The 15,285-nt window shown below is 38.4% G+C and overlaps 1 protein-coding gene across 2 annotated transcripts; it reads right to left on the minus strand.

The window, feature by feature from the left end:
• Positions 1 to 9,964, minus strand: cdc42ep2 (CDC42 effector protein 2). 2 transcript variants are annotated; one of them, XM_023352022.1, is made up of 3 exons: positions 9,804 to 9,964; positions 3,281 to 3,376; positions 1 to 1,360 (listed from the first exon to the last, which is right to left on the minus strand). In XM_023352022.1, the coding sequence occupies exon 3, from the start codon at positions 1,198 to 1,200 to the stop codon at positions 463 to 465; it is 738 nt and encodes a 245-aa protein (XP_023207790.1). In that variant the 5' UTR covers positions 1,201 to 1,360; positions 3,281 to 3,376; positions 9,804 to 9,964; the 3' UTR covers positions 1 to 462. The 2 variants fall into 2 exon arrangements, with proteins under 2 accessions (XP_023207790.1, XP_005814258.1); XM_005814201.2 differs by lacking the exon at positions 3,281 to 3,376.
• Between the last annotated feature and the right edge of the window lie 5,321 nt (positions 9,965 to 15,285).

Consider the following 15,285-nt stretch of genomic DNA (forward strand, 5'->3'; position numbering starts at 1 on the left):
ATATTTTGTGGTACTATTGTGAAAATGATAAAAAATAATGACAAAAAACTATTTATTACTTGTTTTTTTTAGGTAACTATATGGCTATGAATGCATGGATCAGCATTCATGGCACCACAAACACAAATACTGCTTTCAGAAAAACATTTCCAATTGAAATTGGCTCCTTCCAGATGTAACTTTCTTAAACAAGTGTGATTTATATCACACTTTTTTATATCATATAATAATATCTTTTTTTGTATTATTTTATGTGTATGTATGTATTTATTGGGTTTTATGTGTATGCGTTGATTAAAGTAGATGATTGTATGCCTTTGTCTGACCTGAACATGATTTACTGGGGAGCTAACATTTTTCCAGACCGGGCCCTGGCCCCCTCGATCCCCCCTCTTGGGGACGCCACTGCACTCAGGTAAAGTCTCCCCGTTTTTCTCAGCATGTCCTCACAGAGTCCTGTCCTCACAGCTCGCAGCGGTCGTCCTTGGCCTTATAGCGGTCCATGATGCTCAGCACGTCCTCCAGGATGGACGGGCCCAGGTCCAGGTCCAGGTCCAGCCTGGCCAGGGAGTCGGCCGGCTGGAGGCCCGGCACCGGGCATGGCGAGTCACTGCGCTCGCTGCTCAGATCCTCGTTGCTCAACCCGGCGTCCGAGTCCAGGCTGAGGCCGCGGCGGACATCCGGGGGTCCACACGTCTCCGACACGGAGTCCTCCGACGACGCCTCCGAGAAGGACCCGGATGATGGGACGAGCCCGCGCACGGCGGACGCTTCACAAACTTCCGGCTGAGCGTCACCCGGCTCACCTGGTTGCTGGTCCAGGTGGAGCCGCGGCGGCTTGGGCGGGGCCTGCTCGTGGGCGACGCACACCGGCATGGACACGGTGCTCTTCAGCAGCCCGTTGGAGGCCTGCTGGTAGTGGCAGCCGTTGTAGGCGAAGCTGCGCGGCTCCTGCGTGGCGGCCTGGTCCACGCTGTGCGAGCGGGCGTGGCCGTGGCCCGGAAGCATGTCCATCTTCCCCTGGAGGAAACCCACGTCTCCAAACATGTCCCCCTTGCCTTCCGGTCCCACGTGCGCGCTGTGGCGCACGTCGCCCAGCGGGGGGCTGATCATGTCCCCCGACAGGACGTCACGCAGCCGCAGCCTCTTCCCTTTCTTTGGGGTTGTAGTTTTTAGGTAGATTGGTGTCTTTGCTGGCATTTTTGCTTTTTAAAAAGTGTTTGAGTAAAAGCAGAAAGACTGAAGTATATTTTTTAAATCAAATCAGCTTCCTCTCCTGCACAGAAAAGCCATATCCGGAGTGAAAAACGTGATCTTGTCTGCAGAAACTTCAGGAATGTGGCAAGAAAACACCGGAGATCTGAGAGAGGGAAAAAAAAGAAAAATTAATCAAAAAGAGATGGAGAGTAAAAAAATCACAATGTGATAAACAAGATGGAGGGAGATTTATAAGCTTCCCTCCAGAGAAAGAGGACATGTGATTCACCCCGAGGTTTGAAAACTGCAAAAGCAAAATATTACCAAGTATTTTAGTCTAGTTTCTAGTGCAAATATGTTAGTACATTTGAAAGAAAACAAAACTAACTTAAAAGTAACTTTTCAGCAAGATTATTTACTTAAAACAGGAGGTTGTTTTTAGTAAATAATTCCTTAATATTCATGAAAACGTAATTATGCCACAGTTAGACTAACCTGACTAGAATTACCCCCACCACACACGGTTCTTCAAATCAAACAAAATTGCTGTCAAACGTTTGTGCAGTTAAAATATTTGCTTGTGCTGCTACTTAAAGATATAATCAATTTAAATATATTATTAAAAACATTTCCTCAGAGGTCATCATCAATATCTGCAAAGCAAAAGCAGCACAAACAACAACAAAAAAATGCTGCACAAACGTAGTCGAGTTGATTGGCACAATTTTGTCTGATTTGAAGAGAGTGGGGGGGTCTGGTTGACCTTTCATGACCTCTGGAAACATTTATTGGCATCTTTAAACTGATAAATAGCAGCATTAAAAAATATATCTGGAAGAAACGTTTGGGACCGATTTTGTTAAATTTGGAGAAGGTGAGAGCAACGTTACTCAGGTTGAGATTATTGTCGATTCTTGTTAGAGGTGAAATAATTTGCCAGTCGAATTAGAATTTTTTCATCAATATTAAGGAATTATTGACTTCAAACAAGCAACTATTTCATCTTGTAAGCTTTAACTTATTTCAAGCGCACTAAGATATTTCCACTAGGAACTAGATCAAAACTATTTGGAGTTCACCTCCAAAACACAAAACGCTGCCAAGTATTTTAGTCTAGTTTGATGTGGAAAAAGCTTAATGTGCTTGAATTAAGACAAAATAATAAGTAAACCCTTAATACTGATGAAAATGTTCGGGTTCCACTGGCAGATACTTTAATTTACAAGACATTTTTCCCATGTTATAACTAGAACTTTTTCATCAAAAAAAAAAGTTGATGAAAAACTTTTATTTAAGGAATAATTCCTCAAATTATTCTTTAATAATAATAATTTGAGGAATTATTGACTCAAAACAAACTATTTTCTTGCTGAAAAGTTACTTGCAAGTTAGTTTCCTCTTAATTCAAGCCTACTTAGATATTTGCACTAGAAACTAGAACATAAATCAAAAATACTTGGTAAGATTTTGTGGATTTTGTGTTTTTGCAGTGCAGAGTCAAACAGCAGGTTCAAAGTTTCTGCTTTCTTTCTCTTATCGCCTCCAGAGACAGCGGAGCATGTGACGGGTTCACGGCCGGGTCGTCTCCTAGCAATGTTCAAGAAACAACAGGACTGACCTTTTTCTGACCCCTAATATCTTAAATGATCCATAACAATTTAAATTCGTTTATGCAAAAACCAAAAACTTCTCAGTGATTTTCGCAGAAATGTTGCAAACAACAAAACGAGTTTGCATTTTTCACATTTTATGCATCCCTGTGCAGAAATGAAGCACCAACAGCCGCATGTGATGAAATTCTGGGATCCATCACTTGTCAGCATCATCTGAAAAACTGCTGCAAATGTTCGCAGAGCTCCAGAGGTACGGAAAATACTTTAAAAAGGTTCATTTTAATTGATTTTCTCCGCAAAAACAAACTATTACCAAGCATTCCGGTCTAATATCTAGTGCAAATATTTTATTACACTTGAAATAAGAGAAAACTAATTTACAAGTAACTTTTTACGCTAATAGAGCTTGTTTTAAGTCAATAATTCCCTAATATTGATTGAAAGTACTACTAGTAGATTATTTCACTTACAACATGGGAAAAATATCAGGGATGTCCAAAGTGTGGCACAGGGACCATTTGCGGCCCTCTGAATGATTTTGTTTGGCCTCTCTGCCCACAGACGACCTAGTGGAGAACAAAACACCAGACTGAAGACATTTATCATTCAGTTTTTAGTAAAAAAAGAGAAAATCGATAAATAATGCAAATGGAAATTATTAATTCGTCAGGTAGTTAATTGATTTGTTGCTTTTGGTTTTGCATTAGGTGGTTGGATGAGAAATTCTTTTTAGTTAATGATTTTTAGCAAACTATTGGACCATAACATCAATAATAACTAGAAAAATGTGTTAATTATTTACAGAGAAGAAGCCAGAACCAGAGGTGAGCAGAGCACCCAAAAAATGTACTTTAGTAAGAGTAAAAAAGTATTTAGTAAAAAGTACTCTGTACGTCTCTTTCAACAAACAACTGATGAGACTTTAACAGAAACTGCAGGTGTGTGTCTGGTGAATTTCTGGTTAAAACATGTTTGTTTTTCATTCAGAGAGTAGAGAATCCAGAAATTTCACTCAAGTAAGAGTAGAAATACTTCATAATAAAATTACTCAAAGTGCAGCGTAGTAAAAATACTTGTACAAAGTACATTTTTCCAAAAAGTCACTCAAGTAAACGCAAATGAGTTGATGTAACCAGTTACTATCCATCTCCAGCCAGCAGCAAACAGAAGGAATGAAAAAGTTGCATCAAGCATGGAGCAACTTTTCAGCTTTGAATAGAACAAGACAGGATTCGTTTGAGCGACTGGTTGATGTTGCAAACACGACTGTTACAAATTCCATAGAAGAAAACCGCAACCTGGACCGGTCCATGCCTGTAAAACTGGATTAATCTAATTACTGCAACAATAAAAAACACAAAAACCGATTTCCACAGGCGCCTCTGCAGTGAGCAGCAAACGGCAGCCGAGTCCGATTGGAGAGAAGAACAAAAACAATCAGAGGTCAGTCCTCCTCTCAACACAAAGAGCAATAAACTCCTCAAGTCCGAACCAAATTATGGAACAAATGAATCATGTGGATTACTAAAGACGTTGATGCTGAGCTCATAAACACACCCAGGCCTAAATCTGGAACAAGTTTGACCACAACAAGGGAGAAACGAACCAGTCAGAACCGGTCCAGACGAACCGGTGAAGCAACACTTTCGTCGTAAACTTGGACGTTTTGCTGCAAAGCTGCAAAGATTTCAGCTCTCCAGCCAAACAATGACACAGAAAAGGCCGTTTGTTTCATCATGTTTTTGTAAATAAAAGGGATAAAAAAATAAAGCATAACTCGAGAGAAGAATCTTAAATGTGATTTAATTTAGAGGAAATTTAATCAACTGGATGCTACACTGCAAAAACAAAATCTTACCAAGTATTTTTGGTCTTGTTTCTAAACATCTTACTATACCAGAAATAAGGCAAAACTAACATACAAGTAACTTTTCAGTGAGGTATAGAAAATTTGTTTTAAGTCAATAATTGCGTAATAATGACGACAAAGTATGAGTTTTTATTCCAGATTACTTCATTTATAACACTACATTTTTCCCTTGTTATAAGTAAAATAATCTGCCAGTGTAGCTATTAGTTTATTATCAATATTAAGGAATTATTGACTTAAAACAAGCTAACATGTCTTACTGAAAAGTTACGTGTATGTTAGTTTAGTTTTATTTCAAGATATTTGCACTTGAAACTAAACCAAATTTACTTGGTAACATTTTCTGTTTTTGCAGTGCATGCAGAAATAAACTGGATTCTAACTCACAAATAACTGGCGACACGCTTTCAGATATGATCATTTATCCCATCCAATGTCTGTTTGATTCCTAAAAACCGACATCCTTTGCAACTGGCGGCGATTTCATGACCAAACTAAATCTTATTTGCTAATTTTCTGTCCTCTATAAAACCATTTTATTGGTTTTTCAGTCTGTCCTCTCTGCCTACGCCACTATTACTCGTGTTATTTCATTAAAACAGATGTGAGTACGTCCTAAAACACACTTGTACTAAAAATAAAATAAATAAAAACTTAACTTACGTTAGAAAATTGTGTTTTAAAAGGCATTAATAAATTCCAGAGATCCTTTGAAATAAATAAATTGCTTTTGTTGGGTGTATTTTTTGCTGGGTGTTTATTTTTCAAGATTTTAAACCCTTACCTGCATCTTAACATTGAGCTTTAACAAAAAGATCAAACATGATTTCTGATACACATTTTTAAAAAATCACAAAGTCATCAGCAAAGCTAGTATTTTTGCTCTTTTGCTTCAAAAAATACAACAAAGCTCGAAGTAAACTCTTTTCAAATGTGCCATGTGCATTTATTTAAAGACATACAAATATATATTTTTGGTATCAATAAAAACATGATTGTAGGGCTGAAAACTGTATCACGATATAAGCGTTTAATGTCAGTCGATATTGATAATCCTTGATTAGTTTTTTTGTTGTAAGTATCTTAAATTCAGCCAACTGGTGGCGTGGCCTTTCCTGCTTCATCCAGTTTTCACTTCACGCTGTCATTTTTTATTTTGAAGCAGTTCTGAGACGTGGTGCAGAAACATTGAACTGCTGCTGCACAAGTTACTCAGCAGGTTGTTGCTAGGCAACCGAAGAGCGAACGAGCTAGTTGATTCCACCAAACTGGCTTAGCTAGCCGAGAGAGGCTAAAGTCTTTCCTCTGCATCTCCCAGAATGCTGTGCGGTTCCAGATCAGAGTTCATTGAATATTCCATACATTGAATATTGAATATGCCATCTAATATTTATTGATATTGATTCATGTCTCCATCCTTTCTCCCTGAAACTGTCTGATTTTATAATACACACATGGTCTCTAGAGCTGTGCATTTTAAATGTTGAATATACTGTATTTTTAATAATATACTGAGCGTGTGTCTTATTCTTGTATGTTTATTATTTATTTATTTTTAATTTTTATTGTGTGCTATGCTGGGACAAACAAATTTTCCCTCCTCAGGGATCAATAAAGTCTTATCTTATCTTATCTTATCTTATCGCAATATATTATTGTTATTGACTTATTGTCCAACCCTACATGATTGTATCATGACTGATTACAAAAAAATAAATAACTTTGAGAAATCCAGATGTTTACGGTACTTTTCTGTTTAGTTTAGAGCTAAATTACGACACCAGCTTAACTCCTCATGAAGGAAGTTTAGCTGGCGTCTCTTCGCTTCGTGCATCACCTTTCCTGGAAGCAGCAATCTGGCACACGCGCTGATGATGCAATCAACCACGGAGGAGGAGGAGGAGGAGGAGGAGGAGGAGGAGGAAGAAGAAGAGGAGGAGGAGGAGGCTGATCCAACATCTGTTTCTGCTCTCAGGCTCCATTTGTTTCCTGACTCTGCTTAAACGGCACCGTTGAGCCACCCGTGAGCTCATCATCATCATCATCATCATCATCATCTGGGACAAACAGCATTGTTGTTGTTGTTCCTCGGAGCAAAGCTGCACAGCAGGCGACAGTTGGGCAAAACGTGCTCTGCCTGTCTGGTAATCCGTTTGTTTTTTTTACAGTAAAGGAAAGCTGATTTGATTTGTTGTTTGGTTAATATGGTTGTTTTTGCCAACAGTGGGTTTTTTGATGCGTTTAATTTAAAAAAAAAAAAAACTTCCAAACTTGCGACTGATAACTTGTATTGACACAGAAAAATTAAAAAACACAGAGGAGGGCCGTGCTGTGGTGGTGCAGGGGGTTTAGCACGCCCCACGTTTGGAGGCCATAGTCCTCGACGCGGACGTCGCTGGTTCGACTCCCAGTCCCGGCGACCTTTGCCGCATGTCTTCCCCCCGCTTTCCTGTCTGCCTACTGTCGCAAAAAAATACGAGCCACTAGCTAAAACTCTTCAGAGAAAAAAAAAACACAGAGGAAAGCCTTCATAATGTGAAAATTATGTCCTAATTTCTGAGATTGGGAAACTGCTCATGCACACTGAATAAACAATCTGCTTGTAAACAGGTCAGCAAGAAATGACATCTTCTTGAGTGGCTGTTCGACCCTCGCTCCCTGCAAAAACACAAAGTTTTAAGTGTTTTTGTCTCGTTTCTAACATCTTATCACACTTAAAATAAGGCAAAGCTAACTTTCAGGAATCTTTTCAGCAATAAATAGCTTATTTTAAGTCAATACTTAATATCGAAGAAAAAATTCTAGTTCCGCTGGCAGATTATTTCACTCGCTTCAATGGGCGCTCCACCGTTACCTAGCAACATCAGCCAAGCCCAGCCTGTTACCTAGCAACATCAGCCATTTTTCCCCAGGTTTTCTTCAATATTAAGGAATTGTGTACTTGGAACAAGCTCATACGCTGCTGAAAAGTTACTTGTTAGTTTTTGTTTAATTTAATTGTGCTAAAATATTTACATAGAAAATCGACCGAAAATAGTTGGTAAGATTTTGTGTTTTTGCAGTTTATGCCTTTCTATATAGTTTTAGCAAGAAGTCCATGTTTTAATCTACAAATCGAGTTATACCGTTAAATCTGTTTATATCAAGGCTTTTCCATGTATTTGGTCTAATTAATAGCAAGATATCACACTTTGGCTTCAGAGCCACATAAAGATGGCTACAAAGTCGGCCTTCTATAACATGAATAACATTTCAGGGATTAAAAGAACAATATCTCAACACAATCTAGAGAAACTCGTCCATACATTTATCTTTAGTCGCACTGATTGCCGTAACAGTGTCTTCACAGACAGTGTCAACAGAGTCTGACTAAAAACTCAATCAGATCCAGAACGCTGCTGCTGGTGTTCTGACTAAACCCAGGAAGATGGAGCACCTCACACCAGTTCTAAAGTCCTTCCACTGGCTTTAAAATACTGTTGTTAGTTTATAAATCACCGAATGGCTCAGCACAAAAATACAAGTCACAGTGATAGTCACATGACCAAATATAAAAACAAACAAAACTCATTATTTTCTCTGAACAGTTCAGTAGGGCAGTATAGTCAACAAATCTCCACATAAACAAACACTTTTTTCACATCACATGAGTCATGCGACCCACAATAGGATGTTACTACTGGTAGAAACCACAAAAAAGAAGATGAGAGGAAGTAGCTGAAGGATGATGGTGCGGCATGTTTCTTTCATGACTTATCACAAACTTATTCAGTTGTGATTTTAACTGTTTTTAATTTAATAGAAACACAGCAATTGCAAAATTGTGTTTTTTCAACATTAGCAGAATACTATCAGCGTTTCTATGAACTATAGAATTGGGCAACTTGAATTTGCTTAATGGAAAAAACTGCCATTTTGAAAAACCTCTTTTTCTCAATAAAAAGTTTTGGCACTAGGATTACGTGGCTTTTTCAGCGACAAAATTGGTTTATTTCTCAAAACTGCAATTCCAACACTTCTTTTGCTTCAGAGGAGTGACATCACAACAACCAGATGTTACTACTGACGGAAACAATGAAGAACACGACGACAGGAAGTAGTAGAAGGATGATGGCTCAGCATGTTTTTGTTTTCAATGATTTATTGCAAACAAACTTATTCACGTGTGATTTTATTTGCGTTTCTTATTTAAGCAATGGCGAAATTATGTGTTTTCAACATTTGCGGAATATTGTAAGATTTTGCGCACATTTATAAGGGAAACGCAGCTGTTGTCCAACTCGGCCATCCTCCAGAAAGTGACATCCTTCTCCCTAACAGTGATGACTACATGCGCTGCCTACACGTTGAATCAGCTCAGACTGTGATTCAGGTCTCCTTTACGTGTTGCAAAATCCGTCGCAGGAGCAGATTTTCGGTTTTCCTTCGCCTCGCTTTGTTGCCTTTCCCCCAACTGGGAGCAGTTTAAGTGGTTCCAGCAGCTGCTGGAGTGTGTCCAGTTAAAAAAAAAAAAAAAAGGCTGTGGTCAGAAGAACAAAGTGAAGGTTTAATTAACTTCCTCGGCTCTCATACCGTGCGTGTTATGTAACTGCAGCCGCTGAGATCATCTTCAGGTTCTCCTGAAGTTTCCCCAGCTGACTGATTTCATTCCCCCACCGGGAAAAATCCACGCAGTTTCATTCTTCACATGGTTTCCTCTTTTTAAAATGACCTTTTAGCTCATTTCACCAACTTTGACGCATGTAAACTATTTCAACCTGTCTTATAGATTAGATTACAGTAACCAGTTATAGTCCACTGAACAGCTAGTGGGAGAAATCTTATAAAAATATGAATAAAATGACGTTTTTCTTGCAAAAACGCATTGAAAAGCGTAAAGCTGAGACTTTTCCTGCCTGGTGTCCATATGGACGCGCACAAAGGGAGTGAGACCAGCAGCCTGCCAGAAGCTTTTATGTCAACAAATAAAACGTAACAAAGGTCACTTTTTACTCTTTTTGTTTCCATATAATAGAGACACAAAAACCCCATTCAGACGCTGAGCAGCGGTGACCAACCTCACATTTTAACGCATTGAAACACCTCCAAAATACAGAAAATAGTCATTTAAAGCCGATATTTACCTCAAGAATAAAATCTGTCTTTTCTCCTGGGAAATCACAGCGGGGTTTTTTTTTTTTTTTTTTTTAAGTCCAACAATCCACGGACACGATGGCGAGTTTCCTGCGGGGAATAAACCTCTTACTGACGGGTCGTTATTATTGTCTGAGAAAGTTAAAGTGGATCAGCTTCCCAGCTGAAGGAGAGGCGTTAAATCACGTCAGCCGGAGGGAAAGAGGGGGACTTCCGGTTTAGGATTTCAAAATAAGATCAGAATCTAAAAGACTGGTTGGTCACAGAATTTATAGGTGATAATTTTTTTATGTCAAGCAAATGTAACCTGATCAAAAACAAATTGAAGTTTGTAAACTATTTTAAATCTTTCTATCTATCTATCTATCTATCTATCTATCTATCTATCTATCTATCTATCTATCTATCTATCTATCTATCTATCTATCTATCTATCTATCTATCTATCTATCTATCTATCTATCTATCTATCTATCTATCTATCTATCTATGTTTTCTGACACTGAATTTTATCCATTCTTCCATCCATCCATCCATCCATCCATCATCCGTCCGTCCGTCCTTCCGTCCGTCGACGGACGGATGACAACTTAGATTTAAATTGTCATATGTCAGTCCATCCATCCATCCATCCATCCATCTGCCCAGGCTGGGATTTAAACCCTGAACCTTCTTGTTGCTAGGCAACAACTTTCCCATCATGCACCTAATACATGTATTATAAAACAGCAATCAACATAGGGGTATGTTTTATTTTGAAGGGCCACCGTCGCTGTCTCCGGTTTAGGCCTCATCAACATTCACCTACTTGACTATTCAGACCTGAAAATCCTCAGACAACCAATCAAATCCCAAAGTTATCGATAGAAACTAATCAAAACTGATCAGAAGCAAAGACTTTTCTTTATCAAATACGTTTCACTTAAATAAAGGTCAAAGGTTGGGAAATTAAAGTCAGTTAAACTGCCAAATGAAACGAGTTTTATCTTTTTTTAGTGGTGAGAAGAAGGTAAATGCTTTGTTTTTATTATTTCTAACAGAAGTAACCTGGTCCACTTCCCTCGGGGTAATTATGGAGGCTTTTTACTGCCTGCGTGGAGGTGAGGAGAGCCATGAGCTTTAATTTGATTAGCAGCAGGAGCAAACACACAGAGCCACTGTTCAGGATCCAAACCAGAACCGGAACCGAGCCAGGATGGACTCGGAGAAAAAAAAAAATCCCTCCAGAAATAACCTCTCAGAGCCAGAAAGGCTTTGAAAGCTGAACTCATTCCGTTGTTTTCTTACAGATTTCCCTGAATGTGGGTCAGTCAAACACAACATTTTCCCCACAGAGCCAGGCAGTCTGCCCGTCACTGGGAGTTTTTCTGCTCTTAAATGTGCCCTAAAATCTTTATTTGCTGGTGCAGGCGACGCTTACCCTACAGGATTGCTGCTGCTGCTGCGTAATTACAGTGAGGTAATGAGGATTTAACAAATGGAGAATGCAGATGCACGCTGTTTGCAGGTCACGCTGCAGGCGCATCGTGTTTACGGCCCCTGAAGGAGCCTTCAAGCCAAATTAAACCCGGTTCCCTCCGGCAAAAAAGATGCGTTGGTTGGTGGAATAACCGATTAACTTCTTACAAGGTTGCATGGAAAGCAAAAAATGGTCCTGCACTGCAAAAACACAAGACCAAGTCATTTTCAGAATGCAAATATTGTATTAGCTGAAATAAGACAAAACTAACTTAGAAGTAACATTTCAGCAACATAGTTATAAATCAATAATTTGTTAATATTGATGAAAACGTTGGAGTGGCTGATTATTTCACTTCTTACATGCTAAAAATGTTTTAAGTGGAATAATCTGCGCGTGGAACTATACGGAGCTAAATTGGAGCCATAAAGTTTAGCTTAAAAGAAAAAAAAAATGAAACTAAAAAACAATTTGAAACTCAAAAATTATTTTGAAACTGACAAAAATTGAAACGGAAATAAAAGTTCTGAAATTAAAAAAAATACTTAAAGAAACTGAAAGAGATTTGAAGTTAGCAGATTTTTTTTGAAAATGAAAATAAGTTTTTTCAGTTGCAGTTTTTGAAAAGTTGCTTATAAGTTAGTTTTCTCTTGTTTCAAGTGTATTTAAATATTTGCACCTGAAACTAGACCAAAAGTAAGATTTTGTGTTTTTGCAGTGCACTGGAGTAATTTGTGGCATGAAAGACCCAAAAATCTTGAAGTAAGTTTTCATTTTAATAACAAGTTAGTCTCCAACAAAAGAGAAAATCTGAGAATCAAACACTTTCGGTAAAAAAAAAGACATTTTACATATATAGATTTTGTTCCTTAAAGTGGAAAAAAGTTTCTATAAAATGTTTGATTCTCAGATTTTCTCTTTTGTTTGAGACAAATTTTTAACTAAAATGAAAACTTACTTTAAGATTTTGGGTCTTTCATGCCACAAATTACTCCAGTTCACTGCAAAAACACAACATCTTAGTTTTGGTCTAGTTTCTTGTGGAAATGTCTTAGTACACTTGAAATAAGACAAAAATAACTTACAAGTAACTTTTTATTAATATATAGGACCTTGTTTTAAGTCAATGATTCCTTAAAATTGATGAAAAAAGTTCCTTTATCAGCTTATTTTGTTTGTAACATGGGAAAATGTTTTATTATAAGTGAAATAATCTGCCAGTGGAATTTTATCAATATTAATGAATTTTTGACTGAAACAAGCTCATACATCTTGCTGAAAAGTTCTTTCTAAGTTTTATTTCAAGTTTAATATGTCATTTCCACTAGAACTAGACAGAAATACTGTTTAGTGTTTTGCAGTGTGGGAGTTTAGCGTTGTTGCTTGTGTCCTTGTTCTGGGTTGTGGTGCGTCCCGTTCCTGCAGGATCTGGGGTTTCTGATGTGTCTTCAGCTTAGACATTACTTCAGACAAAGCTGAATTATCTCTCTTGCTCTCACTCTCTGCACAGGGTGGAATGTGTAAACCAGATAAGAGGAAAGTTACACAACTCCTCTGACAGATGTGGTTATATCACACAGCAGGAATTACACACAGAAATGACCTCAGTTAATCAAATCAAGATGAGGTGGGTCCATATGAAGAGCACAAGCAAAGTCCTGCAGAAGGCCTCCAGCTCCCCCTGCTCTGGAGGAACCCCATGCCAAGACCCCTGGAGGGGAAACGGAGTGCAGCACTGCAAAAACACAAACTCTGACCAAGTATTCCTGTCTGGTTTCCAATGCAAATATCTGAAGCTAACTTACAAGCAGCTTTTCAGCAAAGAGGAGATGGCTTTAGGCCAATAATTCCTTAATATTGGTGAAAAAGTTTATGTTCCACTGGCAGATTATTCCACTTATAGCCGTTACCTAGCAACCCCAGCCAAGCCCAGCCCGTTACCTAGCAACACAGTTCTAGTTCCAGGGACAAATTGTTTCAGTTATAACATTGGAAAACTGCCTTGTTATAAGTGGAACTAGAACTTGATCATCAATATTAAGGAACTATTGACTTAAAACAAGTTTATATTTCTTGCTGGAAAGTTTTTGTCGGTTACTTTTGTCAAGGTTACTAAGATATTTGCACTGGAAACTAGACAAACATACTTGGTAAGACTTTGTGTTTTTACAGTGAACCCCATGTATTTTTGATCTAGTTTCTAGTGCAAATATCTTAGTACACTTGAAATATTGATGGAAAAAGTTTTAGTTCCAGTGGCAGGTTATTTTGCTAATAAAATTTTAAAACTGTCTTGTTACTGTATAAGTGAAATAATCAACCAGTGGAGCTATTACCTTTTAAACTCAATATGAAAAAATGTACTTAAAACAAGCCCATATATTTTGCTGTAAAGTTGCCTATAAGTTAGTTCTGTCTTAATTTAAATGTACTAAGACGTTTGCAATAGAAAGTAGACCCGTTATACTTGGTTAAATTATGTTTTGCAGTGAATGTTTGGGTCTGATTGTGATTAAACTGCAAAACTCTGGAAGTGACCCATCGGGTGTTTTTGGACAATAATAACAATAATGGAAAACATATAAAACAGAAACATTGTTGTTTTTTCTTTACAACAAACTTCTAATTTTGCTCCAGTTATTCGTCTAAAATCTGCTGATCAAAGAGGAGAAACGGGATTTAACTTTTCCTGCTGCTTGGAAAATATGTCAGCACATGAGTCAATCCCTCCGCTGACGTTTCCATGTTGTGAAACAGGCCCATTCAGGACAGGTGGAGCAAATCCGTCACCATGAAACAGACAATTTCACAATTAAAGATTATGAGACTGGGGAGAAAAAATTCCCACGCTTGAATCAGATTCAGTCTGCCTCCCTGTAAGTTTACATATCTGCCACTGACACATGCAGGATAATAGAGCTGAAACCTTCAAAAGGGTGACGTCGCACCTAAGTAACTCATTTTGCTGCAGTTGTTTAGCATAGTTTGGTTCTGATTTATGGCTTCAAATCAAGAGGGAAGAGCTACACACTTATTGTCTTTGTTATTTCTGGGAATATTCCCTGCGTCATGCCTCGTGGCAATCATCGCGTTCCACCTTTGTGACATTTAAAAACCAATCTTCCAGCAGCTGCATTTCCACTGAGCATAAAACTGCACAAATTTAAATTACGAAATAATTCACTGAAAGCTGCAGAGTGTAACTCTTATAAACTACACATATTTTTACATGTTTGTTGAAGCTGTCACCATGTTGTGACAGTTTGCTATGAGTGTCATGAAGAGCAGTTAAGAGGTGAGGAAGACGCTGAGGACCCAGGTTGGAATGAAGAATGAATGATGAATTTAATGATAAAGTCAGAGATACAAAGTCCAAAGTCCAGAATGAGTGGAAGGCTAAAAGCTCATTAAAAACTGGTAGCAACTGGTAGCTCAATAAACATCCGACAACTGACTTGACAGCAGACAAGACATAAGATCTGACAAAAGACAAGACGGCTAGACAAGACTAGGCTCCTTGACACGACAGATTAGACAAGGAACAAGGAACATAGGTGGGATTAAATACACAGAGGGTAATCAGGGAAACGAGACACAGCTGGGAACAATCAAGGGTAGACAGGACGACACGGAAACTAAGTTAACTGAAAACGACGCAGAAACCTAAATTAACACAGAGAAAAACCCAAATCCTCACAATGAGGCAGATAATCTATGTAACAATCAAGCTCCTCTGTGTTCACCCAATGCTACCACTAAACAACCAATCAGAGCCAGCAGGCGGGTCTTAGCGCTGTCAATCACTCCGCCATTTAGCATAGCTTGTCATGAATGCTAAGGCTAGTTAGCATGGCCACTGATAAACAGTTATCCTGCAACGGTAAGTTGTTTCTTCGCCATCAACAGATTGATTGACAGCGTTAAGACCCGCCTCCCGGCTCTGATTGGTTGGAGGTGGAGGAGATTGATCTTTTCACAGATTATCTGCCTCATATTAAACTGTCACAATATGG

Source organism: Xiphophorus maculatus, chromosome 18 (assembly GCF_002775205.1).
Source record: "Xiphophorus maculatus strain JP 163 A chromosome 18, X_maculatus-5.0-male, whole genome shotgun sequence".
Taxonomy (NCBI): domain Eukaryota; kingdom Metazoa; phylum Chordata; class Actinopteri; order Cyprinodontiformes; family Poeciliidae; genus Xiphophorus; species Xiphophorus maculatus.